Source organism: Balaenoptera borealis, assembly GCF_965194805.1.
Source record: "Balaenoptera borealis genome assembly, chromosome: 1".
NCBI lineage: Eukaryota > Metazoa > Chordata > Mammalia > Artiodactyla > Balaenopteridae > Balaenoptera > Balaenoptera borealis.
Window position 1 is genome coordinate 81259188 of NC_138860.1, and position 25188 is coordinate 81284375.

General features: G+C 54.5%; 3 protein-coding genes across 6 annotated transcripts; 1 reads left to right on the forward strand and 2 right to left on the reverse strand.

The window, feature by feature from the left end:
- The first annotated feature begins 1914 nt into the window (after window positions 1–1914).
- Window positions 1915–12516, forward strand: MEX3A (mex-3 RNA binding family member A). The gene is made up of 2 exons (XM_082355582.1): window positions 1915–3183; window positions 6799–12516. The coding sequence occupies exons 1-2, from the start codon at window positions 2730–2732 to the stop codon at window positions 7905–7907; spliced, it is 1563 nt and encodes a 520-aa protein (XP_082211708.1). The 5' UTR covers window positions 1915–2729; the 3' UTR covers window positions 7908–12516.
- Window positions 12517–13356: 840 nt separating this feature from the next.
- Window positions 13357–19995, reverse strand: RAB25 (RAB25, member RAS oncogene family). Of its 4 annotated transcripts, none has more exons than XM_082359830.1 (5): window positions 19855–19995; window positions 16705–16900; window positions 14910–15103; window positions 14067–14147; window positions 13357–13686 (listed from the first exon to the last, which is right to left on the reverse strand). In XM_082359830.1, exons 1-5 carry the CDS (start codon window positions 19895–19897, stop codon window positions 13574–13576), a joined length of 627 nt encoding a protein of 208 aa, XP_082215956.1. In that variant the 5' UTR covers window positions 19898–19995; the 3' UTR covers window positions 13357–13573. The 4 variants fall into 4 exon arrangements, with proteins under 4 accessions (XP_082215956.1, XP_082215953.1, XP_082215955.1 ...); XM_082359827.1 differs by having other exon boundaries at window positions 14008–14147; XM_082359829.1 differs by having other exon boundaries at window positions 13475–13686; window positions 13952–14147.
- On the reverse strand, window positions 14910–24788 carry LAMTOR2 (late endosomal/lysosomal adaptor, MAPK and MTOR activator 2). Its single transcript, XM_082365639.1, has 5 exons — window positions 24612–24788; window positions 24154–24316; window positions 21732–21821; window positions 19855–21495; window positions 14910–15103 (listed from the first exon to the last, which is right to left on the reverse strand). The coding sequence occupies exons 1-4, from the start codon at window positions 24677–24679 to the stop codon at window positions 21439–21441; spliced, it is 378 nt and encodes a 125-aa protein (XP_082221765.1). The 5' UTR covers window positions 24680–24788; the 3' UTR covers window positions 14910–15103; window positions 19855–21438.
- Window positions 24789–25188: the final 400 nt, after the last annotated feature.

The window sequence follows — 25188 nt, forward strand, 5'->3', positions numbered from 1 at the left end:
TGATTAGTCCTTGCTGGATCAGTGAGCGGGGGTCCAGCAGGGACTGCCGCTTCCCCTACCCTGCCCCTTATTCTGTCCCTTCCCATTCAGCAGCTGTCCCCTCCCCACTAGCACACACTTGTTTCTGTCCTTTGTTTTCCTCCCTGGCCAAACCCCCAAGGCTTCTTTGGTCATTAACCTCCTGCTTTAATTAGCTTAGTGGGGAGGAAAGTGGAAGCAGGGCCGATTCAGGAGTGGGTGTCTAGGGGGAATCTCATTTCAGAGGGGACAGGAAGGCTCAGACCAGCTGGTGACAAAAAGGCCTGGCACACAATCCATCCTATGCAACTGTTTGCGATTTCTGTTCATGTGAAAAACAGTCACCTGGTCCACAGAGTAGGAGGCTTTCCCCATAGCTCCTGGTTCCCCCAGTCCAGGTTCCTGGGGCAGAAGGAGAGGGGACAAGAGCAGGAAACAGCCACTCCCACAGGGCCATGTCTCTCCAATTCTTCCTCGCCCACTCTTGCTTAGGGCGGGAGCGCCCAATCCAAGAAGGTTTATTGTTAACTTTATGTTAAATCCTCGATCCAGAGGGCACCCCTCTCCAATTCCGGGGGCTTCCGGGGTTTCTCAGTCACGGCTCCCCTTCCCTGGATCTTCTGCCAGGCAAAGAAGCAAGAGCCCCGCAGTGCGCCAACCCCCAACCCCTCCTGAGATCCTGCACCCTGGCTCCCACCCTCCCATTGGTGTGCAAATTTACTCTCTCCAAGAATCAGTTTAGGGAACTGGGTTTGCAGCTCAGCCCTCACGGCCTCACAGTGCCTGGTCTCTGAGGTCATCTCCTCTGTTCCCCTGCCTCCAAGCAGGACTTTACCTCACAAACTAGTTCAGATTTTTGGTTTCCAAGGCACTCCAGAAAAGGACACCTTACTACTGTAGCTCACCCCCCCCCATTCTTATAAAACTCTTTTGGGAAGTTCTTAAAAGTCTGACCTCAAGCCCTCAAGCTGCAGTGCCATCCCTTCTCCTACTGGGAAAGACCCAGGCATAAAAAGGGTAACAAAAGAAATGTTGAAGCTATGGGGTAAGGGGAGAAAAGATTGCATTACACTCCAACTTCCACAAACTCCCCTAAAAGTGCCCAACTGTCCAATTCATGCCTTAAAAACTGATTTTTACTTTCACCAAATTTCCAGAGTCAAAGGAGCTGAATTAATTAATGGGTTTTCAATGGGGAGAGGTGGGTGAGACAAAGTGGGATGATGGTGAAGATCACCCCCAAGCTATATATATGGCCCAGGCCTGAAGAAGTCTGGGTCTCCATTCCATCCAGTCTCTCTTTCCTCCTTCTGTCACACCCAAAGCTCCTGGCTCTCACCCGAAACTGTTAAGTCACATCATGCCTTTAAGACTTACTTGCCTCCTCACTCTCTGTCCCCCCACTTCTCTCCTCTCCCTCCACCCCTTCATCCTCCTCACTTCATCTCTCCACAGCCCTCCCAGCTCCCCTCTACTGATCAGAAGGATGTTAACTAACTCACCTCCCAGTCGGTGCCTCTCAGATCTCCGAGACTGGGGGAGCGGGAGGGGACGAGGGGGGATGGCTTGCCGCTTGGGGATGAGGGGACCCCGTCTTTTACCAACGGGTCCCACCCTCCAACCCGGCACCCCATCCCGGCCCCCCCAGCACGCAGAGCCGTGTTCTCCCCGCATCGCGGCTGCGGGCTTTGTCTGCTCTGCGGAGAACCTCTCCCCGCGGCCCAGAGCCGGGATCGACTCTGGGAGAGCGGGAGGGGGGAGCTGAGAGCGGAGAGGGAGCGCGGCAGGGAGGGGGAAGAGGGGAGAAAGAGCGAGCGAGAGAGAGAGAGAGAGCGACAGAAAGCCGCAGTGACCCAACCGGGACCGCTCCCCGCCCTCTCGCCCCCACCTCATTACCATAAGAAAGAGGGACCAAAGACCGGCCCGGATCGGGAAGGAGCCTGCCTTGGGAGGGGGGCACATTCCATTAGCCTTTTTTCAACACGTTCCGTTTCTGTACACTGACTCCTCTCCTGGTGCCCGCCTCTTGGAAAAATGAGGGACCTTGACTTCCATCCCACCCCCAGCTTCGCCTCCCAGCCGCGGGTAAAGACCGAAGGCGCATCCATATCTTCCTCGGGTCAAGGAATTCGTCCCCGCGCCCCCGAGGGCGGGAAACTACAACTCCCGGCATGCCCCGGGCGCCCCCGGCGCGCCCCCCTCCCGTCAGTTCCATGCTGCTCCATCCAGTTCATTTAAAACAAAAGAGTTTGAGCGCTGGAAGGGGCTGGGCTCTATTGGGGGCCACTGAGCGCCGCTCCTGGACTGGGGCTCGGTGCGGGAGCCTAAAGGGGGCGTCTGGACGGTGGGGTCTAGAGACTCCCGGGACTGAGGCGGGAGGGGTGGGGGCAGAGATCCCGCAGCCCCCCGCCCCCCGTCACCCCCGGAGAGGAGAGGAGATCTGCTTTCTTGGTTTTGCTTCTCTTTCCCCCCACCCCCACCCTGGGGGCTGGGGCGAGGGGAGTCGGGTTACAGGGTGTTTGGGGAGGGGGGCTTAGGGGGAGGGTCTATCTTTCTATCTCGCTTTCTTCCCCCCTCCCCAGTTCTTTGTTCCCCCCTCCCCACACACCCCCCTCCTCTCCTCTCCCCTCCCCTCCTCTCTCCTCTTTTCCCTTCCACCACCTCTCTCTCTCTCTCTCCCTCTCTCTCTCTCCCCCAGCTTTTGTTTCGCCATGCCTAGTCTAGTGGTATCTGGAATAATGGAAAGAAATGGGGGCTTTGGAGAACTAGGATGTTTCGGGGGAAGCGCTAAGGACCGAGGGTTGCTGGAAGACGAGCGCGCCCTTCAGCTGGCTCTCGATCAACTCTGCCTCCTGGGTTTGGGGGAGCCCCCCGCCCCCACGGCGGGCGAGGACGGGGGAGGTGGGGGGGGCGGCGCCCCCGCGCAGCCGGCCGCCCCCCCGCAGCCGGCCCCGCCGCCGCCGCCCGCGGCGCCCCCGGCAGCCCCGACGGCGGCCCCCGCGGCGCAGACGCCCCAACCCCCCACCGCCCCCAAAGGGGCCAGCGACGCCAAGCTCTGCGCTCTCTACAAAGAGGCCGAGCTGCGCCTGAAGGGCAGCAGCAACACCACCGAGTGTGTACCCGTGCCCACCTCCGAGCACGTGGCCGAGATCGTGGGCAGGCAAGGTAAGCGGGCGCCGGGACCGCGGAGAGGGATTGGAGTGGGGGGCACGCCATTCCTACCACGGAAAGTTCATTTCCTCCCTTCTTGCCCGCCTCTGGCTCTGTCCCTTCCCCACAAAGGGGGACCCGCCCCCTACCCTGATTTCCAAGTGCCATAAAGTTCCCTGCTACCCCCACCCCGCCAGTTGGGACTGTTCTCCAGATCCTTCCTCCCCCAGGGCCCTGCCCTTAGACAAAGAAATATCCTCTCGTGGAGAGAGGGAAAAGGGAGGGGGATCGGTCTTCCAATCCGGGGAGGCTGTCCGGAGGGGGTGTCCACTCGTAGACAGAAAAACTGGTGGAATGTGCAAAGAGTTACTCAGAAGCCCCAACTCCGGCATTTGCTAGTGGTTTTGGGGAGGGGGCACCCCTGGGACCCCCAGCCGCCTGGAGTTACAGACTTTGGGGGAGACCTGGCCTGGGAAGCCAGACTGAGTATCTATCTCTTTGTTGGGCTGAGTGTAGGAATGGAAGGGGGTGTGGCTCATGGGAGGGTCCCAGCCTGGGGGTGAGGTGGGAAAGGGGGGCTGCTGGGAGGAGGGAGTCCTGTGGTCACCCACACACCAAAGTTGAATGGTCTATGGGGTTTTGGAAGGGGCGCCTCCAATGAAGTGCCACGTCCTGGTGTGGACCTCTCCTCCTCCCTCTCAGGCTTTTGTTCTGGGCTGGCCACGGCAAGGGGCCAGAGGCCTGGAGAGGGGTCTCTGGTAGTGAGAGAGTAGGACAGAGTGGGTGAGGGCATGCTGGGGGGTAAGAAACCTTCACCTGGAGATCTGGTGGAGGGCATGTGTCTGGGTGTGTTGTTGGGGGGAGGGGGGTGTGGGTGTAGAATTAATCCAGTGTAGTATGTCTGATACCACACCCTCCTCCGCTCCAGCATCCCTGGGCGGGTGGGGGTGGGAGTGTTGGTGAGGGTCCAGATTGAGCAGACGGGATCCTGGGGACCCTTCCCTCTCCCAGTTTCCCAAAGGGGAGTTGGGGGGTGGGATTTGGAAATTGCAAGGGGGCTGGGCTGGGGAGGTGTGGGGTGGGGGAGGAGCAGGGGAGGAGCTGTCCCACAGTGGGGAACAATAGAGGAGCTGCATTCCGGCTGGGAGTGAGGGAGGAGGCCGGCTGCTGGCCGGGGAAGAGGGGAGGCAAGCCAGGAGGGCCCCTACTCCACATCTCACCTCATCTACCAGAAGTGTGGGGGGTTGGGGGGATTTTGCAGGGAGATCCAGAATGGAGGAGGGGAAGATGCCACTCCCAGGCATAGCCCTCATCCTCCTGGGCACTCCATCTCTTGAGATTTCTGGTTTTAAAAGTTGGATTTCCTCTTGTTGCCAGAAACTAGGGACCCAGAGCCCTGGAGTTGGGTGGGGACACTGATATCTTTTCTTGGGTGCGGGGGTGGTCTTGGGAGGCCCCGGAATTTCATGGAGTCATTCTTTCCTCTTCTGCCTCCGCATCAGATGGGCCTGTCTCTCATAAAAGTAGGGGGATTTCTCCTATTCAGAGAAGATAAGCCTCTCCCTCATTCCTTAAGTAAATGGAAGTCCTTTCTCTTGTCTAACCTCCCTCCTCCTGCTGCAGTGTCCGTGCTCCTCTATTTGACCTCTAGGAAGGTGAAGCCAACTGGGTCTTCCCTTCAAGAGATGCTTCTTCAGGGTTGTGAAACCCAGGACGAGGTCCACCACCAGTTCTGCACCTCCAGGCCTCTAGCTTTTCTCCTTAGTTTTATACCCGGCCTGTCCTCCTCACCCCAACTCCAATCCCTAAAGACACCTAGCTCTCGCGTAAGTTTATGGGCCCAAAACTTAGAGCCAGAACGCCGATGCCTATCAGATGCCATGCGATTAGAAGTTGTAGGAGAAGGGGCTTCACTGTTCCTTAACCCTCCATGCCTCACAAATAGAACAGTCATTTACTGACTGACATTAAAGCAGCAAGGATGTGGGCTTGACAACAGGTAGGACTTCTCAGCTGCCAAGAGGTCTGAAGACAAAAAGGGAGGAGCAAATTCTCCTTCCTGAGGTCTCTTGAAGGTGAGGAGAGCTGCCCCCAACCCACTCTCTCCTCCCACATGCCAATCTGGAGAAGAAGCCATCTGGAGTGGAGGAAGGAGAGGGGAAAAAAGATGAGCTCACCCCAGGCCTGTGGTTGGAGGGTTGGGGCAGAATCAGAAAACTAGGACCACTGGCGTTGGTTGGGGAGTGAGGAAGGGAATGGTGAATGTGTATCTGGAGAGGGGTGTGAACGTGTCTAAATGTGAATGGGAACCAAAGTTGTGGGCAGGTGTGTATAGGAATGTGCTGCTTGTGTGCTGGGGATGATGGGGATGGAAGAGTGGGATGGATGAAAGGTTGAAACGCAGGGAATCTGTGTGTATGGGACAGAGGAGTATGTGAAAGTGTACATTAGGCTTGCACCACAAGTATCACTTAGATAAAGGCACACTGCATCACGGCTCCTAGGTTCGTGTGTGTGTGCGCACACGCAAACTCACACACGTAGCATGTGTGCTTCGAGAAAGCATGTGAGTCTCTGAGGTTCTGTGTGAAGCTGGGGGCAGGGAGAGGGGAGTGGGAGAGGAGGAGAGAGGCTTGTCCACTCAGCCATCAAGGTCTGCCACCTTTAAACTGCAGTGTGGCCATCCCAGCCTCCCTCACTTTTCTCTTTCCCCTTCTCCCTCTTTGTCTCTCTTTGTCTGGGCCTTTCTCCTTTCTCTTTCTGCCTCTCTTCCCAACCTCCCACCTTGAACCCACTCCTTCTTCAAAGCAAGAGTACAGGTCCAGAACACCTACCTTCTTCCCCACCCTACTCAGCCCCCAGCCCATCTTGGCTCTCCTGCCCCCAGGGGACAGGGTGGCAGGAGTGTCCATGGGGTCAGGCACTACACATCATTATCCTCCTTTCCCTCTTGAAACTCTGATTCTCAGACCCTTCCCAGTCTCCCACACTCCACTAGTTGCTGAAAACTTGCTATGAATTTGGGACCCACTGAGAGACACTAATGGGTGGAAGGCATGGGAGCAGCTGGGGGGTCAGTGGTCCCAGAGTAGACTGGAGGACACTTTTAAGGCATGGAGATCAAGTGAGGAGTAGATTGTGGGTGGCTGGGTCCATTGCAGTTCTGAGGAAAGATCAAGGTCAGTGACAGATTGTAGATTGCATTTCCAGGGCAGGGTGGGGGTGATTAAGTGATTTGTAAGTTTGAGTAGCCAGAAATCAGTAGAGAAATTGTGGCAACGGCTCGTGGTTGGAGAGGAGTTAGTGAGTAGGTTTGAGGTTAGCACCTTGTCTGGAGGGTCAGTGATTATTTCAGGATTTCAAAGAGTGCATGAATTTGGAGGTCCTGAATGGAATTCAAGGGAAAGTTGGGACATTTGGCGATCTGTGGTTGACAGAGACGTTGGGTAGATTTAAGATACGATGAGTGAATTGTTCCGGTTAGGGTGGATTGGGGGGGCGGGGTTCAAAGGGTAGACAGAGGTTCCTGGGGGGCTGAGTATCTGAGTAGGAGCAGGAGCTTGTTGGACTGAGTACAAACCTTCTTGGCCGGTGAGTTTCTTTCTCTCTTCCCTTAACTACCTGTCCCAGGCTGCAAGATTAAGGCTCTGAGGGCCAAGACCAACACCTACATCAAGACGCCGGTGCGAGGCGAGGAGCCAGTGTTCATGGTGACCGGGCGGCGGGAGGACGTGGCCACAGCCCGACGCGAAATCATCTCAGCAGCTGAGCACTTCTCCATGATCCGGGCCTCCCGCAACAAGTCGGGCGCCGCCTTTGGCGTGGCGCCTGCTCTGCCCGGCCAAGTGACTATTCGTGTGCGGGTGCCCTACCGCGTGGTGGGGCTGGTGGTGGGCCCCAAGGGGGCAACCATCAAACGCATCCAGCAGCAGACCAACACGTACATTATCACGCCAAGCCGGGACCGCGACCCGGTGTTCGAGATCACTGGTGCCCCGGGCAACGTGGAGCGTGCGCGCGAGGAGATCGAGACGCACATTGCGGTCCGCACAGGCAAAATCCTCGAGTACAACAATGAAAACGACTTCCTGGCCGGGAGCCCCGACGCCGCGCTTGATAGCCGCTACTCCGAGGCCTGGCGGGTGCACCCGCCTGGCTGCAAGCCCCTCTCCACCTTCAGGCAGAACAGTCTGGGCTGCATCGGCGAGTGTGGAGTGGACTCTGGTTTTGAGGCCCCGCGCCTGGGCGAGCAGGGAGGGGACTTTGGCTACGGAGGGTACCTGTTTCCTGGCTATGGCGTGGGCAAGCAGGACGTGTACTACGGGGTGGCAGAGACTAGCCCCCCTCTCTGGGCGGGCCAGGAGAACGCCACGCCCACCTCGGTGCTCTTCTCTTCCGCCTCTTCCTCCTCCTCCTCTTCCGCCAAGGCCCGCGCTGGGCCCCCGGGCGCGCACCGCTCTCCTGCCGCCTCTGCGGGGCCTGAGCTGGCAGGACTCCCGAGACGCCCGCCGGGAGAGCCGCTCCAGGGCTTCTCTAAACTTGGGGGGGGCGGCCTGCGGAGCCCCGGCGGCGGGCGGGATTGCATGGTGTGCTTCGAGAGTGAGGTGACTGCCGCACTCGTGCCCTGCGGACACAACCTGTTCTGCATGGAGTGTGCAGTACGCATCTGCGAGAGGACGGACCCGGAGTGTCCCGTCTGCCACATCACAGCCACGCAAGCCATCCGAATATTTTCCTAAGCCCCCTGCCCCTTGCCTCCTGGGGCCACTCCCCAGGGGCCCTTCTTGGAGCTGTGTTCCACTAGGGCCTTTTGGAAATCAGTGATTTGAGGGGCAAGGTGCTTAGAGATACTCGCTCTCTGGGGAGGGGGGAGGGGAGGCGATGGTGGCTGGAGGGTGGACCACTTTCAGAGCCTCTGGTCACCCTGTCCTGGAAAGGTTGGGAGGGGGCCAGGCCGGAAATTTTACTAGAGTTACAACTCTGATACCTCAACACACCTTTCAGTCTGGAAGCAGCTAAGAGAAACTTTTGTTTTGCCAGAGGTGGCCGCTAAGGTATCCTGACCCCCTCTCCACCTACCCTTATGTGTGTCACACTACCCTTTCCTCTGTGGAGGGGATGGGGAAAGGGAGAGGGAGAATTACCATCTGTATCTAGAGGTGCTCTAACAATCCCCAAGCCCTCTGGTCCTGACCTCTGACCTCCAACCTCGACCCTTTAGACCCTCCACTGCCGTATCCTGTTTGGGAATCTGTTCCTGGGTTTCCAGCAGTATAAGGGGGTTGGGGCCCTTTTGGAAGTCGGGATAGATTTTCTAAGGGGGAAGGGGAGGAAGTATGTCAACCAATAAAGGGCTCAGAACTCATCTATCCCCACAAAGCTGGGCTAGAGGAATCTGGAGAGGGGGTGCTCCTCTCTGCCCCTTGCAGCTTTTCCCTCCACTCTCTCCTCCCCATCTTTCTTCCCTTTGGGTTTTCCTCACTCCTTTTTTCTCTCCCCCAACTCTCCTCTTTGCTTCCCCTGGCTGGCTGTCACAACCAGCCCTGTCTTGCTCTTTCTCTTTCCTCCCTTCTCCCCCCTCCCTCCTGCTCCTTCCACCCCAGCTCTGGGGACACCATCCCCCTGGAGAGAAGTAGGGGGAAGAACAATTTGATGGTCCCCCCTAATTCCTCTTCTGGCATCCGGAGGCCCTCTCTCGTACTCCTCCAAAGAAACACCTCAAATTCTTGATGGAATGTATCCCTGTTCTCAGTGAAAATTTGAGAAGGGGACCAATACTGGGTTACATAAAGGGTCAAACCTCCATCTTTATCATCTTGGGGCATTACATTTAGGGAACAGTTCTTGGGCTGGATTTTCTGGTGGTGGGAGGGGGAGAGCCAGGGTAGTGTGTCTGCAGTTTTGAGCAGGAAAGGGCCTGAGGCCATAGGAGAGGCTGCTGGGGGGAGGGGCTGCTCCTCCTCCCCTGCGGTGCCCCACTCCATGCGCCCCTCTCTGGACCTGACCTGAACCCTTATTAGCACGTTAATCATGAAGTCTCTGTCTCACTCTTTGTGGGTGAGGAGAGAGACCAGGTCTTCAGAGAGGGGTCAATCCAGAGCCAAGCAGGATTGGGGTACAGCAGGGCCTGTTCTGAGAATCATGTATGATTTTAGGCCTTGCACCCCCTTTGCTGCTTCCCTACTGCTCATCTGGGGCAGCCACCAGCCTCCCACCCTCCTGGGTTCCGCTGGCCGGGCCAGGAGAGGATGGGGGATGGGAGTCCCGCGGGGGTCCTAGGAGATTCTTGTATATAGTAGGGTGGGACTCTTCTAAGTGATCTCTGAGCACTTAAGCTCCAGAGTCCCATTCTTCCTGGATGGAGAGGGGGTGCAGGGATGGGGGTACAGAGGGGATTTCCTCCTCTCCTTCCTCCTGTTGTGAATTAACTCACCTCTCCTCAGCCTTCCCCTCCAGACCACCAGCCAGGGAGGGGAGCGGAAGGAGGTCACAGCCAGGAACACTGGCCTGTGACAACTTCCCTCCTTCCCGCCAATGTGAGCCATCCTGAGATGTCTGTACAATAGAAACCAAACCAAATGGGCACCCCTCGGTCGCCGAGGGGGGTGGGGAGGGGGGTGGGAAGATGGGATGTCTGTCTGTCGATCCCCCTCCCCCTCTCCACTCTACCCACAAAGGCAGAAGACTGTTACACTAGGGGGCTCGGAAAATTCAATCCCACTCTTACTAATTGAGCCAAACCTAGAAACAAACGCAAAACACATAGTGAGAGACAAGATAGAGGAGAGAAAGAGAGCGTGAGAGGGAGCGAGATAGGTGACCAACACAGAGGAGAGAAAACAAAAATAGCAAAAAAAAAAAAAAAAAAAAAAAAAAACAGTTCTTTATAATTTAATATTCTATTTTAATAAAGGCGTTTATTACCGTATAAATGTAGCAAAGAACCTGGGCTAATATGAAAAAAAGACTTTTTATTAGGTAATTTATTATATGAAAAGGATATTTTATTTTATGATAAAGTGATCCTTAAAAAAAATAAAAAAACTTTAGAAGGTTTAGAATATATGTAGGGAGAGAAGAAAAAAAATACATTTGTATTCAGAGTTAAATCTTAAAAAAGTGTTTTTAATATATGTTCGGGTTTACGTTCCTTTTTCCCCCCACTTTTTTTTTGGGGAGGAATGTCATTTGCTTTTCCGGGGGAGCATCCTGGGATGGATCGTGGAGACAGGGGCTAGGGGAACTTGGTCCCTCTGGGGCCCTGCAAGTAGATTGGATTTCACTCCCGGGGCTCCCCCTCCCCTCTACCCCTCCCCCTCGGGGGGAGCCGGCAGAGCCAAACAAAGAAAGGGATTAAGGAGAAAGGAAGAAGTTGGAGGACTGAGGACTGAGGATCCTGGGGTGTCCCCCCCCTTCCCCTGCCCTGTCCCAGGGGCGAGTGAGAAGGGCAAGTCCAGAACTGAGGCCTAGCAGGCCTCCGGGAACCCTCAGAGAGGTGTGAGATTTAAGAGAAATAGTTTTTCTTGTTTGTTTGTTTTTTTAACCAAAAATGAGAGAGAGAGAAGAAAAAGAAAGAAACCGAGGGGTTTAAAAGAAAAGAATACTACAAAATAATAATTATAATAATAATAATAATTCAAATTTATTTCATATAATCCTAGAGAAAAAGAGAAAGAATTACTAGTTACTTAGTAGATGATATTCAGATAGCTTAAAGTTTAGTAGCATTGAGGGCCCCTGGGTCCAGTAGAATGTATAAAAGTCATAACGAAAAGGAAAATAGAGGAGGGAAGTGGCTGAGTCCACCCTGAGCCACTCCATCTTCAGGTATCAGGGTGGGAGCAGGTTGCTAGGTAAGGTTAGGAGCTTCCTTCCAGTCTGCTGGGGTTGATTCTGAGAATCCTTGGATTTTTAAATTATAGGACAAATAGATAAGGGGCTCAGTTCCCAGGGTCTTTGAAAGGATGAACAGTGGTCATTTCAACCAGAGGAGGGCTGGGCTAGGGACAGCAGAGGAGGGAGAGCACATTCACCTGCACCCCTGCTCTGCACCCCAGTACCTGAGGGCCTGGCCATCCTGGCCTTTCCTGTCTGTTGGGCAGCCCTTACTCCGAATGTGTCCTCTTGGGGTTCTCTGGGAGGGTGGAGACTGCCCAGCTCCAACCCTCCAGAGGCAACTTCTCCCAGGCCTAACTGAGGAAGTCCTTCTTGAAGTATAACCTCAATCCACTCCACCTCAGATTGATCCAAGAGCCTGGTAGGTCATTTCACCAACAGACACACATGCTCACGCTTCTTTCTCAGAGCTTCAAGGGGACTGAGGGGGTAGTCTGTCCCCTTTCCTTGTTCCCACCCAATATTCTACTTAGCTTCCGACCTCCATGGCAGCAGGTGGAGGAACCAACTCAATAATCGTTCTCCTTTAAAGCTGCACTGTGCTTTACAGCTTTGCAAAAGTGCTTTATTATCTCATAGAAGTTAGATTTCAAGAAGGACTTCCCACCCACTGGGGTAGAGCAGAGATGCTGTCCTTAAAGGCCTGGGAGAACTGGTCCCCAAGGGTACAAAGGCAGGGGGAGGGCAGGCAGCAGCGACTTTGGGTGACCCTGACCCTAATGCTCTGTTCTAGTGCACCTCCATCTGTAAGTGTTCAGGTAGGGGTCATCCACTGTGCCCTGGCCCCAGGGCACATCACCCTCCCCACAGAAAACTGGGGAGCTTGGCTTTTGCTTGTGAGAAATCAACTCGTTTTTTAAGCACTTGCCTTCTACCAACCCCAGCTTGCAATCAGGTCGGGCCCCTCCCTCCTACCCAAGGGGGTGGGGAGGCCCCTTGGCTCTTGGCAAGAAGAGCCTGCTCCATGACACCAACGACTGTCATGCCCCTCCCTGGCCCTAGACCCCAAACACACAACTCCCTCTCCCCAGTTTACTCTTCTCACCCCACCTAGGGACAGATATCCCCCCTGCTCTTTTTGTCCTAGAAACCCCGCTAGTTTGGGAAGGTAGCGTCTGGGGTGGGGAGGGCTTCCCCTTCCCCGCTCGAGGGTACGGGTGGGGTAGGGTGGGTGGGGGGAGACAGCCCTGGGGCAGGGGGAGTGGTCTCTCCACTGTAGAAAGTAGAGTAGGATTGTGGTCAGACTTAATTTGAGGCATCTAGTGAAGACACGTTACAAATCCACCAAGGAAAAACGTTTCAAAAGCAAAATAAAGGCGGGAATAAAACGGACCCATGAATAATCAAGTCAAAGTGATGTTGCACAAAACACAGAGAAACCAAGAAGGGGGAGGGTTAATGTATTAAATGTGCTATTAAGAACTTAATTTTATTAAAAGTATTATTACTTAAGGCTCCGGCTTCTTTCTCTGCATGTGAGTCTGAACCACCTTGGGGTGAGTGGGGTTTTCTCTGGTGTGATTCTGGGTGACCCTGCTCACCTTGCAGGAAGTGGATGGCTCCTGTCTGCTCTCCACAGCTCCCTACTTGCGTCTCCAAGTGCTCAACCTCTCTTTTTTCTCCCCATTTACCGCCTTCTATTCCTTGGGGGTGCCAGCAGACCTCCTTCCACTCTGCCCTGCAGAACAGGGGAAGGCGAGGCTGGGTGACCTCGACGCTCCCTGGACAGCCAGCTTGTGGACTCGATGGAGAAGGGGCAGAGAGCTGAGAGCCCGACTCTCCCCGCTCATCCCCGCCAGATTCAATCCATCCCTACACACCACACCCCCTCTTCTTCGGGGTCAGGCAGAAACCTGGATGGAAGACTTAGACCCTCCACCTCCCAGGCTTAAAACCCCTTCCCCAGCACACACAGACAGGGCTAGCCCTGACTCCCCCTTCTCTCGAACAACTCCCCCGCCTCCTCCCCTCACCCCTGGCATCGGAGTGCCCTCAGTTCTTGGCACCAGGGCCCTGGGCACCAGATGGTACCCGCCGATGGTTTCCTTTTGTCTCGCCTTCCAGATACCCTCTCTCTGCCATGCTGTCCTCCCTCCCCTACCTGCCCTGGGGGTTGGCAGAGGGTAGGGCGGGCGCCTCCCACCCCCTTGGCACTGTCCCCGGACCACAGGACTCCAGAGGCAGCTGGCCCTGGGGGGCAGTGTATGGTGGGGAGGATGGAGGGAGGGGGAGGGGAAGGGGAACTGGGCCAGAGATGAAGGGGAGGCACCAGGAAGCAGCAGGATGGCCAGGTCTTGATACAAAACACAGCTTTATTGGGGGGCCCTAGTCTGTGAAGAGGTGACCGATAATAGAGATATGTGGGGAGGAGGGGCGGCGCATGAAGACCTTAGAGCTCTGCGGGGCTGTGAACAAGGACCGGCCACTCTGACATCTGGAACCACAGGGCAGGGAAAGCTCCTGGATCTGGGGTGGGAATGGGGGACACCAGAGTGCCAGCAGGGGCAGGTCAGAGGCTGATGCAACAGGCCCTCTTCTCACCAGGGCCCGGCTCACTGCCCAGGGTGAGGGCATTGGTCCGGGTGCTGTTCTGCCTCTGCTTGGACACCTTGGCGAAGATCTCTGTGAGGGCAGAGGGCAGTGGTCAGGTCAGATGAAGATTTAGAGCCTGCCCTCCGCATACACACTCTACGTGCCCCTTTCTGAACACCGTGGGTTTTGCTAGAAGGAAGAGGAGTTTGGGCACCTGGGTCCCTTCTACTTACGTGGGTGGAGAAGGGCTAAGACTCAGCTCCCTGGTAAGTGTGGCCTTCTGCTTCTTTCCCTAAGCTCCAGCTGAGGGGGTGGGGGGCATACTAGGGAGGCTCTGAGGAGGCTGGGGGCCCACAGAGGGGCTGAGGAATCAGCTGGGGCGGGCGAGGGCTGGGTGTCTGCGTTCCTCACACTGTCCACAGAAGGCTCACGGATGGGATGGGGTGCCTGCCGAATAGCAGGGGCTCTACCTTTGAGGACAGTCTCAAAGGCCAGCTCAACGTTGGTGGAATCCAGGGCCGAGGTCTCCAAGAATAGCAGCCCATTGTTTTCTGACAGGAAAGGAAGCACACCATTAGCTGTGGAGGGCCAACGTGATAATAATAATATTTACTTCATGTTTACCATGTACATTTGCTACGCACTAAACCCTTGGCATGTGTAGCTCATATAAAACTTAAAACAACCTGTGAGGTAGGTTTGAATACTATCCCTTTCTTATAGAAGAGGAAACTGAAGCCCAGAAACAGAGAGAATGAATAAAGAACTTGCTTGGTGTCCCACAGCTAGTCATTGGCCAAGAGATGTGAAGCTGGGCCATGGGACTCCACAGCCTACACCCTTAACCACTGTATCTTGCTGCCTCTAAACCCCAGAAAGCCTGGGGAAAGTGTGACTGCAGGTGGTCAAGGGGAGCCCACCCGCTACACTTAAGATCTCTGAGCATCGCAGGGTGGGCTGTCCTAAAACCAACTATGAATAATTGCCCATAAAGACAATCTCAGGGCAAGTGGTGGGACATAAAGAGGGACACAGGGTCACAGAGGGGAGGGTCTAGGAGATTCTGAGGAAGATGGGATACAGGTAGGGGATCCTGTGGAGGATGTCCAGGCCGGAGCCCTACGGTGGGAGCAGGGGCTGGGGAGGTGGGAGCAGGGGCTGGGGAGGTGGGAGCAGGGGCTGGGGAGGTGGGAGCAGGGGCTGGGGAGGTGGGAGCAGGGGCTGGGGAGGTGGGAGCAGGGGCTGGGGAGGTGGGATCTGGGGTTGCATTGGCAGGGCTGGAGGGGTCAGGCTGGGTCATGGTGGGCTCTCACCAGCGAACATGCGGGCCTCGTCAGTAGGCACCTCTCGGGCCTGGCTGAGGTCACTCTTGTTACCAACGAGCATGACGATGATTGTGGCCTCGGCGTGGTCGTAGAGCTCCTTCAGCCAGCGCTCCACCACGGCATAGGTCTGGTGCTTGGTTAGGTCAAACACCAGTAGGGCCCCCACCGCACCACGATAGTACCTGGGTGGGGGGTAGTGGGGTGGACAGAGGCAAGGTCAGGCCCATCAGGCCCAGCCTCAGAGCAGAGCCCTCAAGCCAAAAGCCAGAGATGAGTACCAGAGATGGGGAATATGAAAACTAGAGTCCAAAGACCCAAACCACACAGGGCAGCCCAAAGCTCCCATGTCTGAAGCTGAGCGCCCTCCAGAGATACTGGTCTTGGAGCCTCCGAAGACTCACCTCCCTTCTCCAAAACCAGTGGCTCCCTCCTCCTTCCTAGGCCTTCTGCTTCTCCAGGTCTTTTTTTTCTGATTTGAGTCCCTGCTATTCACCAATGTATACCAGGGCTCTGGTCAAGACAGCCTCCTAGATGTCCCACCTCTAAGATCTTGACCCACAGTGCCTTCTCTCTCATGGCCATCTTTCTAGGACTAGTTAAATCTCCCCTATCATCTGAGGCACCCTTGCAAGCATCCAGTCTCACTCTTGGAGTTAGATGGAGCTTCTTCGGATTGGTGGTATCTAATTACTCCCATTTTATTGAAGAGTCAACTGAGGCTCATAAGAGTCAGGTGACCAGGACTTCCCTGGTGGCGCAGTGGTTAAGAATCCTCCTGCCAATGCAGGGGACACGGGTTTGAGCCCTGGTCCGGGAAGATCCCACATGCCGTGGAGCAACTAAGCCCATGTGCCACAACTACTGAGCCTGCGCTCTAGAGCCCGTGAGCTGCAACTACTGAAGCCCTCGCGCCTAGAACCCGTGCTCCGCAACAAGAGAAGCCACCACAACCAGAAGCCCGCGCACCGCAATGAAGAGTAGCCCCCGCTCACTGCAACTAGAGAAAGCCCGCGTGCAGCAACGAAGACCCAACACAGCCAAAAATAAATAAATAAAATAAACGTTTTTAAAAAAGAGTCAGGTGACCAGTCCAAGAGTAATGCGTATGTATAAACCAAGCCCCTGACTCCTGTGCTGTCCCCCACTACACACACACACACACACACACACACACACACACACCACCTTTGGCCTAACACTGCCTGGGAGATAACTCTGTGTCTGGTGTCAGGAGACCTACGTTCCTCTGTGTCCTCTGAGTCTTTGTAAAATGCAGCTGAGGGGTCCAGCCCTTCACCTTGTGGTTAGACAGTGAAGGCTGCCAAGTGCAAAGCACTGTGCAGAAGTGAGGGGGTGCTCTTGATCGCAGAACCTGCCCCCATCCCAGCAGCACCCTGATTTCACCTGCTTGAGACTCAAACTTCTCGTATTTAAAGAGGAATTAATGATAGCACCTTACTCCTGTGGTACTTTGAGGATTCCATAAAATGCCCAATGTAAAGTGCCTTGTACCTTCCTGGGCACATAGCAAGGACTTAAGTAAGTGGTGGCGATGGCCCTTGTGTTTAGTTCCAGCAGTCAGCATCACTGCAGCCTGTCTCAGACTGTTCGCAGCTCACAGTACTCACGTCTCCTGACTCGGGCCGCAGTGGCCCGTGGTCCCATTCAGGGAACTTACTGCTGAGTGTCCTTGCCTCCTCCTCCTCCTCCACGTCTCCTCCAGAGGTATGCCCTGACTTCCCCAGCACCCCCGCGCCCCAGGAGACCCCCAGCCCCAGCTCACGCCGAGGTGATGGCTCGGTACCGCTCCAGGCCAGCCGTGTCCCAGATCTGAGCCTTGACAGCGGCGGTGCCCAGCATGACAGTGCGGGTGGAGAACTCAACCCCGATGGTGGTACGGCTGTCGTGGCTGAACTCATTGCGAGTGAATCGGGATAGCAGATTGGTCTTCCCCACGCCTGACTCGCCGATCAGCACCACTGAAGGAGTGGAGAGATAAGGGCTGAGCTTGGAGGGTCTGCCCATCCGAAAAGGGGAGCTGAGCTCAGAAAACTGAGGAGGGAGCCAGGTCTCCTGGCAGAGGCTAGGGTCTGCAACTCTACATGAATGCATCCATCCGGGGGCAGAAGGGCTGAGAGTTTGAAACAGGCCGTTTAAGAGGTCTAGGCCTGGTCTGTTGTGACCTGGCTGCAGAGTCAACCTGCGAATACGGTGATGGAGTGACGTCTATGGGCTGTTTGTGGGTATTGGCATTCAGGGTTGTGAGGTAAGAGGGAGGGTAGGGGCCTGGGGGGAGGTTGCACATTTCTGGGTGGGGGAGTATGAGAACATTGTGCGTGTTTCTATGTATACGAGCTGGAAGGACAAGTGGGAGGTTTGTGTGTGTCTGCGTGGGGAGCAGAGGTGTGAACAGAAGTGTGGGTAAGGAGAAAGTTTGGCAGGTGACACGTCTGTGGGTGGGGGAAAGGTATGGACGTATGTGTACAATAAGTTAGGATCCAGTTGTCCCCAAGAAGGGGCAGTCTTGTATGGTTAAGACCATGGGACTGGGTGTGGGACCAGCTATGTGTGTCCTTCAGCAAGCTATTATCCTCTCTGACCTTTTTCTTATGAAAAAGTGATAACAATAGTATCTATCTTATGGATTGTTGCAAGAAGTAAATGAGATATTGCCCAGGATATAGTGAGTGTGCAAAACTGTTACTGTCGTTATTGTTGTTGGTAGGCCAGTGCTTTTACCTTTAGGTGTTCAGGGACAAGGATCCACCAGCGGGGCCATGAAGAGCCTTTAGGCTGGAGGGCAGCATCCAGGGCCCAGCCTTACCCACCATGGGTGAGTTGGGGGCTGGGGTTAAAATGTGGGGCTGATGTAAGTACAGCTCATAATCTCACTGGCCCTGAGCTACCCAGGGTGGTTCTGGAAAGGCAGGCAGGCACCCCAGGACTGGACACCACATATTCTGGGTGCTGGTCCCCACTCAGCCTCTGACTAGCTGTGTGACCCTGAACAAGTGGCTCACCTTTTCTGGGTCTCAGTTTCCCTGTTTATAAAACCTATAAAGGCTCCCTCCAACTTAAAAAATTCCTTATTTGTTTAGTGCAGGAAAGAGCTGGGAGCTATATGGGTGTGTGTGGATAAGAGGTTGTATGGACGTGTGTGTGTGTGTGTGTGTGTGTGTGTGTGTGTGTGTGTGTGTGTGTGTGTGTGTGTGTTTTCCTGCCTCTCCCCTACTGGGAACCTCATCCCCATCTCATCCCTCCCAGTGGGTGTGCTCTGAGCGCTATCCTCAGGCCCCAAAGGGGCTCAGGGCAAGGGCTTTGGAGTCAGACAGACTTGGGTTTGAGTACTGACTTAGTGACCTTTTGTAAGCTATTTGCTCTGTGTCTCATCCTCATCTGTAAAATGGAGATACTAATGGTTAACATTTATTGAGCTCCTACTGTGTGCCAGGCACCATCCTGAAGGCTTTACACATATTAACTCATTTAATCCTCACAACAATGCCATAAGGCAAGTACCATTATTAGTATCACCCCATTTTTACAGGGGGGTTAAATGATTTGCACAAGATGGCACAGCTAGTGTGGTAAACACGAGCTGTGCTGCTCAGATAAGCCTTCTAGGAAGGACTTGCCCCCAGCCACAGGGAGCGCAGTCAGCACACAGCCTTCAGCTGTTGGCTCCTTCAGCATCTGCTTCTGATGCAGAGGGCAGCCTCACCTGAGGTCATACCTTTCCTGGGCAGCCTGCAAGCAGCGCCCGAGCAAGGAGAGGGGAACCCAGAGCTGCCTGCCCTTGGCCAAGGCTTTGTGATCTTGCCTTGCAGTGTGACTTCTCCCTTTGCCCAGTCCTGCGCCCTGCCTCTTCCTTTCACTGCTGTTGAGCCACAATAAACATCTTACACCCCACATTTCTCAGTGTCTGCTTCTAGTGACCCCAACCTGTAATAACTCGTAAATGGCAGGGCTGAGATCTGAACTCATGTTTTCAAAATGAAAGATAATTTTTGGGTTGTTATGGTGATTAATGAGCCAGTGGCTGGCACATAGCAAGGGTTCAGTAAACGATAGGAGTAGTATCGCCCCAGTCTACTGCTAATCCTTACTCTGTCTCCCTTCCTGGGAAAGATGCTGGGAGTACAGGTTCCCCAAGCCCTGGTCGACTGAGAGTCCCAGCTCAAGTGAGGGCGGAGCCGAGGCTGGGAGAGGCAGTGGGGTGGGGTGGCTGGACAGGGAAGCATAGGGCAGCTGGTCCACCCTGCCCTGAAGGAGGTGTGCAGGTGGGGGTGGGGAACACTAGACTGGCCAAACACAGGGGTAAGATAAAGGAGCAGGAAAGATACATGCGGACTTCCAGGGACAGCCAAGTTGAAGCCAATTCCTGGTATTTGAGCCCAAGGGGTCTGCCAAGGGGCAGACAGACAAAGCCGTGGCGCTGGGAGTCCTCCAGGTTCTATTAGACCCTTCTCCCAATCGTTACATCTTCCCTATGGCTTTCTCCAGCGCTCTGACGGGATAGATCTATCCTATCTCTCCTTTCCTGTACAGCTGCCTAGAAAGGTGACTTCCTTCCTCTTAAGTCGGCTTGTTTCCCCTTCTTCTCAGGAGGGAATCCTCCATCTCTGGTGCTGCAGTGGCTGACTATTCCTAGGGGTTTGGGCTTCCATTGGGAACAGGGCAGAGGAGCCTAACTTGGCACCATTAAGGGGTGATCAGCATTATTTACTAGAGCATTCTGGCAGCTCCAGGACTTTTGCACCAGTAAACAGACCCTCCCCCACTCCTTAGGCTTTCTTTCTTATCCAAAGGAATGAGGAGCCCTAGGAGGTAGGTCCTGCTAAGTGATTAAAAAACAGGAAGGGGCCTCTGGCTCTGTTGTGCTCTTCCTGGGTCTCTCTCAGGTGTTCCTCTTTCCCTACGGACCCCAACTCACCCTTGAAGACAAAGTTATAATCTTCCTCGTTTCTGTTCCCCATCTTGGCTCCGCATGGAGGGCACAAGTGTCTTCAAGGGCAGAGGTGACGGGTCTATGCGTTGGCTCAATGCCCTCAACCCTCAGCTCTCAAGAGACCTGGATCCGCCCTTCCTCTCATCGGGAGTAAAGAGACTTCTGCAGCCAGAGGGATCGAGGGCCGACTTCAGGCTAGCCAGGGCCTAGGGGGGCTCAGCTCTCGCAGGTGGCGGTGCTGTAAGGAAGCTGAGAGGACGGAAGCTGAGAACAGGAACAGTGAGTGGCTGGAGACCTGGGGCCCAGGTGGGTGGAGAGACAATGACGTCAGACAGGTTAGACAGGTTGGGTGTCTGCTCTCAGCCTGGGCTCCCGCAAGCAGGCGAGCAGGCTCAAGGGAGTGACAATGGGGGCAGCTGGGACAGGGACAGGACCTTCACAGAACCAGCTGAGAGGACGGAATACGCGTTGCTAGGTTTCTGGGACCTGTGGCCATGGGGGGCCCAGCCACCAGTGAGTGAGAAATAGTCCCTTGGGGAGCAGGAAGCTACTCGGCCTCCCACTTTTCCGCAGAGCCTGTGGTGAGGGGTAACTGGGGGCACAAGAGGAAGGGCTGTTGTGAGGAGGGGCTGGGGTCACCCTGCTGCAGTGCAGAGCTCTGGGAGGTGCATCTTAGATATAGCAACTTCTGCCGCTCCCTGACAGCCCAGGGCCTGGGATGGGCAGTTTCTCATCCTGGGTGGAGCTGGAACTTGCAACCCACCTGCTTGCCTGGGATGGGTCCCTTCCTACAGCACTAGGAAAGGGGCTAGTAGCTCCCCGTCCAGTCTTGTTCTAAGGACACTGGATAGGGGGAGACCTGGGGCAGAAACAGCAGATGAGGTGAGGGGTCTGAGTGCAGGGACAGGACTTCTGGATCTTTTCTACTCCTTCACCAGGACCTGAGGCTTCAGAGCAAAGCCCTCCTGTCTGCAAAGGGCTTCCTGATCTGGAGAGGGTCTGTGTGAGCTTGTGAATGCCTGGAGAAGAGGGAAGGGGTGGCCCTTGTAGGCCGCCAGGGGGCACCCTCCCAACCCCGAGTAGAAAAGGTGCCCCCCAAGGGACTTCAGGACTGAAGGACACTGAACTCCCACGCCCTGTTTTCTGTCTAGCATGACCCCCACCAGCCCCTTGTTCCTCTCAGCTCACTCTCAAGGTTTTGCCAACAGGTGGGTAAGACTCTTCTCTGAGTGGCAGCGGCCAGGTGAGGTAACACCACTGGAGAGGCCAAGGGACCTGAGGCACCACTGCCAATAACCTTTTGGTGTTGGAGGTTGTGGAGAAGGAGTGAGTGAAAAGCCACTCACTTGCAAAACATGAAGAACCTTATAAGCAATCCCTGCTCCTTCCTATCTCCTCTGATTCCCCCCATCCAAGAAAGCAGCCAAGACACAAGACAGGAGTTGAAGTTTATTCTTGGGAAGAACAAAGTCCCCCCAACCCTCCACATCCAGGAAGGCTTCCCCAGGGGGCCCTGCCCCTCCAAATGGTCATCTCTCTTTTCTGAACCCCTGCTTCCACCAACAGTCATTACGACGCTGCTACTTGGGTGAGAGGCTCCTCCAGGTACTGCACCAAGGCCTGGGCCTGTGAGAAAGGGAGGAGAAACCAGTCCCACACAAGGCCTGCCACTAGAGGGATCTTAAATTCAGGTCTACTCCTAATGCCGAGCCCCCAGCCCCCAGCCTCCAGTGTTAGCCCGCACCAGACATGGACTGGGTGACAGGAGAATGACTCCGGGAAGGTGGTGGGGATGGGAGTGGACACAATGATGGAGCATGAAGGCTGGGCCCAGGGTTTTACAGGGATGGGCACATACACACCTTGGCCTTGAGCATTCCGAAGCCAACAGTCTCCTTGGCATACATGCATAGTAGAAGGTTGGCCACTCGAGTGATGGCTACACGGCCCTCCTGGTGGGGGTGATATCAGGGGATGTGATGTTCTGCTTGTACCCTTTGCCCCCTCTTTCCCCATGGGCTCTTCTTGAGAGAGACTGTATCTTCCTTCCATGTCCTGGGCCCAGCAGGAGCTTCTGCTGGGGGACTTTGGCCACAGACCTGGACGTGAAGTTCTGAGGCCATTCCAGCCTCAGCACAGCCACCTACTAACCAAGTTGCCCTGGGAAACTCAATCTCCCAGAAGCTCAGTTACTCTTTCTGTAACCTGTACCTCACTCCAGTTGGTGAGGATGCTAATACACAGGAAGGAGTTTTGTATCTGCAAAGGGCTGTCCAGATGGGTGATGTTATTATTATGGTTTATTATACAGTTATTATCATTATGGTAAGGGGAGAACAGTAACCCAACTTATACTTCTCCTCACTTCCCAAGGTAATGTTTTGCAAACTGTAGGTTTGGCCCCAGGGTTAACCGACCCCAGATCAATTAAGAAGTTGATCAGCATTAAAAGAAAAAGAAGGGGAATTCCCTGGTCCAGTGGTTAGGACTCGGCACTATCACTGCTGGAGCCCAGGTTCAATCCCTGGTCGGGGAACTAAGATCCCGCAAGCTGTGCGGCGCGGCCAAAAAAAAAGAAGAGAAATGAAGTATATTGCATATAGTAAGGGAAGTACTGTTTCATGAAACTTTCGTTTTACTGGACTCTGACTTAAAATATATTTCTTATGGCTGGGTTGTGGTCAGAACATTTGAAAGCTATCACCCTTATAGCACCAGCTCTAGGGTAGGCATCCTAGGAATCATCAGTGGAACTGGCATCCTTGGTTAAGGAGGGAGTGAGGGAGAGGTCGGTGGCTGAGTTACAGTGGAAATCCTTCCTGGAGAGTTCACTCTTGGGGCCTTTTCAATTTGGTTCAGCAAACTTTCACTAAGCATCCACTGTGTGCTTGGAACCAGGTGCTGCACCCCCTGCCTCTCTGGGTGCCTCATCTACTAACCCCTCCCATTCTCATGCTACTCCAGCCACTTCAACTTTGTTGATCTCTGACCAGGCATCATTCTGCCTCAGGGCGTTTGCACTTACTGTTCTCTCTATCAGAAATGTTCTTGGACTTCCATGGTGGCGCAGTTGTTAAGAATCCACCTGCCAATGCAGGGGACACAGGTTTGAGCCCTGGTCCAGGAAGATCCCACATGCTGCAGAGCAACTAAGCCCGCGAGCCACAACTACTGAGCCTGTGCTCTAAAGCCCACCAGCCACAACTACTGAAGCCTGAGTGCCTAGAGCCTGTGCTCCGCAACAAGAGAAGCCACTGCAGTGAGAAGCCCGTGCACCGCAACAAAGAGTAGCCCCCTCTCACTGCAACTAGAGAAAGCGCAGCAACGAAGATCCAACGCAGCCAAAAATAAATTAATTTAAAAAAAAAAAAAAAAGAAATGTTCTTAACCCAGACAGCCACATAGCTTGCCAACTTCCTTTAGATCTTTTAGATCTTTGATGAGATGTCACCTTTTCAGTGAGATAGTCCTTGACACAAACATCCTATCTCACTTCCTTTTTGCTTTTTCTCCACAGCATTTTCAATACCTAACATACTACTTTTTACACTTACATACATACGTTACAAAACATATTTACGAACTTATTTTACGAACATACATATTTTACTTAATTTAAGGCATATGTAAGACTGTAAGCTGCATTAGGGCTGTAGTTTTTGTCTGTCTTGTTTGCTACTTTTTCCCCAGTCCTGAGAACACTGCAGGGATCTAAAAATTTGTTGACTGAACAGATAGAAAGGTGAATGAGACAGCTTCTGTTTTCAAGAAGTTCACAGTCTAATGGCCACTTCCCCTTTCTGGACTGCATCGTGTTTCTCTGTAAACTGAAGGGATTGGACTAGGGTCTGGAGACTCTGCCATGCTTCTGAGTCTGTGAATCTCAGATGACAACACTTTGTGTCTGCATATCACTCTACAGTTTATATCCACCCTCTCATTTGATCCCAACAACCCTGTGTGCATGGTGTGGTGATGGGGATTATTGTTTTCACCTTGGAGGTGTGGTAAGAAAGCTCAGAGAGGTTAAGTGACTTACCCAAGGTTCCACAAATGATAAGTGGCTGGCTGAGACCAGAACCCCAGCCAGACCTCAGGTCCAGGACTCCTTTCTCATCACCACTTGATGCATAGGGTCCTGCCTATTATAAATGCTGCTGCAGACCGACTCTTAGTAATCTTCCAGAGATCCTGTCCCTGCCCCTCTAACCATCCAGGATGGGGTCCAGGTCGCCCCTTGGGGGATGCCCTTAGAGAAAGAGGAAGTGGCTCCCTTCTCCATACCATGCAGTCCATGAGGATGAATTTGAGATTGTCTTCATTAAACGCTTGGTTCCCGTTCCGGTCGTAGGCCGCCCAGATGTTACTGGCGATGGCAGCGGTGACCCGGGCGTCCGTATCCCCGTAACCGGAGTAGGCCAACAGAGATCCCTCGTTATTCAGCAGCCTGGCGAAGGATCAGGAGGGATATCAACGTGCTGAGGACGGGGAGGCAAACGCCTGGGCTCCCATCCTAACTCCCGCCACTGGCCCTTCTAGAAAGCAAGCGTCTGGGCTGAGTGTGTGCTAGAACATGCCCCGAGCACCCAGTACGTCGGTTTCTCTTTTCGAGAGGGGCCCTCCGGCCGGTTCACCTAGCTGCTGCCCCCTCTGCCACCTCCTCCCTTCTCCACCCCTCCCTCGGAGAGTCGCGCGCTGCCCCACGCCAGTGCTCGCCACTCGGGTTCTCGGTCCGCACTCACAGGGTGCTCTGGACGCCTCCAGTGTTGGCCTGGCTTAGCACCTGGGTCAAAGCCTTGGGACGCAGCATGCCTGCGGCTCCTATCCCTGGGCTTTTGCACCCAGATCCCCGAGTTTCCTACTACTGCCCTCCGCCTGCCGCTTCCCGTAGTCCAGCTGCCCTGCTCCGGAACGCCCTGGGAGTTGTAGTTTTCTGGCCTGGCTTTGTGGTTCTGACTCAACCCCGCCCCACCGCGGGGTGCCCTGGGAATTGTAGTTCTTTACGATTTCGCGAGGCACCCTGGGAACTACAGTTCGCTTTTCCAGTGCGACCACGCGGTTATGGGGGAAAAGAGCGGGAGAAAAAGGACAGAGGCAGTACTGGAAGGACATTTAACCCCCTCGGGCAGAGAAAAGTCATATCCGCTTGACAATTCACGATTCAGTAGTTAAAAGAAAATAAAATCCCTATATTTGTCCGGCACACCTTTGGTTACTTTTCAAAGCAAATTTCTACATTATGCACAGTTCTGCGAGATGAGGCGATAGATACTATTGAGGAAACCAAGGCTCAGAAGGGCCACGCAGGCAAAATTCAGA

What these genes read in the sequence shown, in the direction of transcription:
- LAMTOR2 (XM_082365639.1), bottom strand. Translation starts at nt 24,679, where the DNA reads ATGCTGCGTCCCAAGGCTTTGACCCAGGTGCTAAGCCAGGCCAACACT. An exon ending in GGAGGCGTCCAGAGCACCCT is followed by an intron (nt 24,317 to 24,611) that starts GTGAGTGCGGAC and finishes ATCCTTCGCCAG; the next exon opens with GCTGCTGAATAACGAGGGAT. An exon ending in TCATCCTCATGGACTGCATG is followed by an intron (nt 21,822 to 24,153) that starts GTATGGAGAAGG and finishes CACCCCCACCAG; the next exon opens with GAGGGCCGTGTAGCCATCAC.
- MEX3A (XM_082355582.1), top strand. Translation starts at nt 2,730, where the DNA reads ATGCCTAGTCTAGTGGTATCTGGAATAATGGAAAGAAATGGGGGCTTT. An exon ending in CGAGATCGTGGGCAGGCAAG is followed by an intron (nt 3,184 to 6,798) that starts GTAAGCGGGCGC and finishes TACCTGTCCCAG; the next exon opens with GCTGCAAGATTAAGGCTCTG.
- RAB25 (XM_082359827.1), bottom strand. Translation starts at nt 19,897, where the DNA reads ATGGGGAACAGAAACGAGGAAGATTATAACTTTGTCTTCAAGG. An exon ending in TTATAACTTTGTCTTCAAGG is followed by an intron (nt 16,901 to 19,854) that starts GTGAGTTGGGGT and finishes CCACTCCTTCAG; the next exon opens with TGGTGCTGATCGGCGAGTCA. An exon ending in GTGAGCCTTCTGTGGACAGT is followed by an intron (nt 13,687 to 14,007) that starts GTGAGGAACGCA and finishes CTGCCCTCACAG; the next exon opens with AGATCTTCGCCAAGGTGTCC.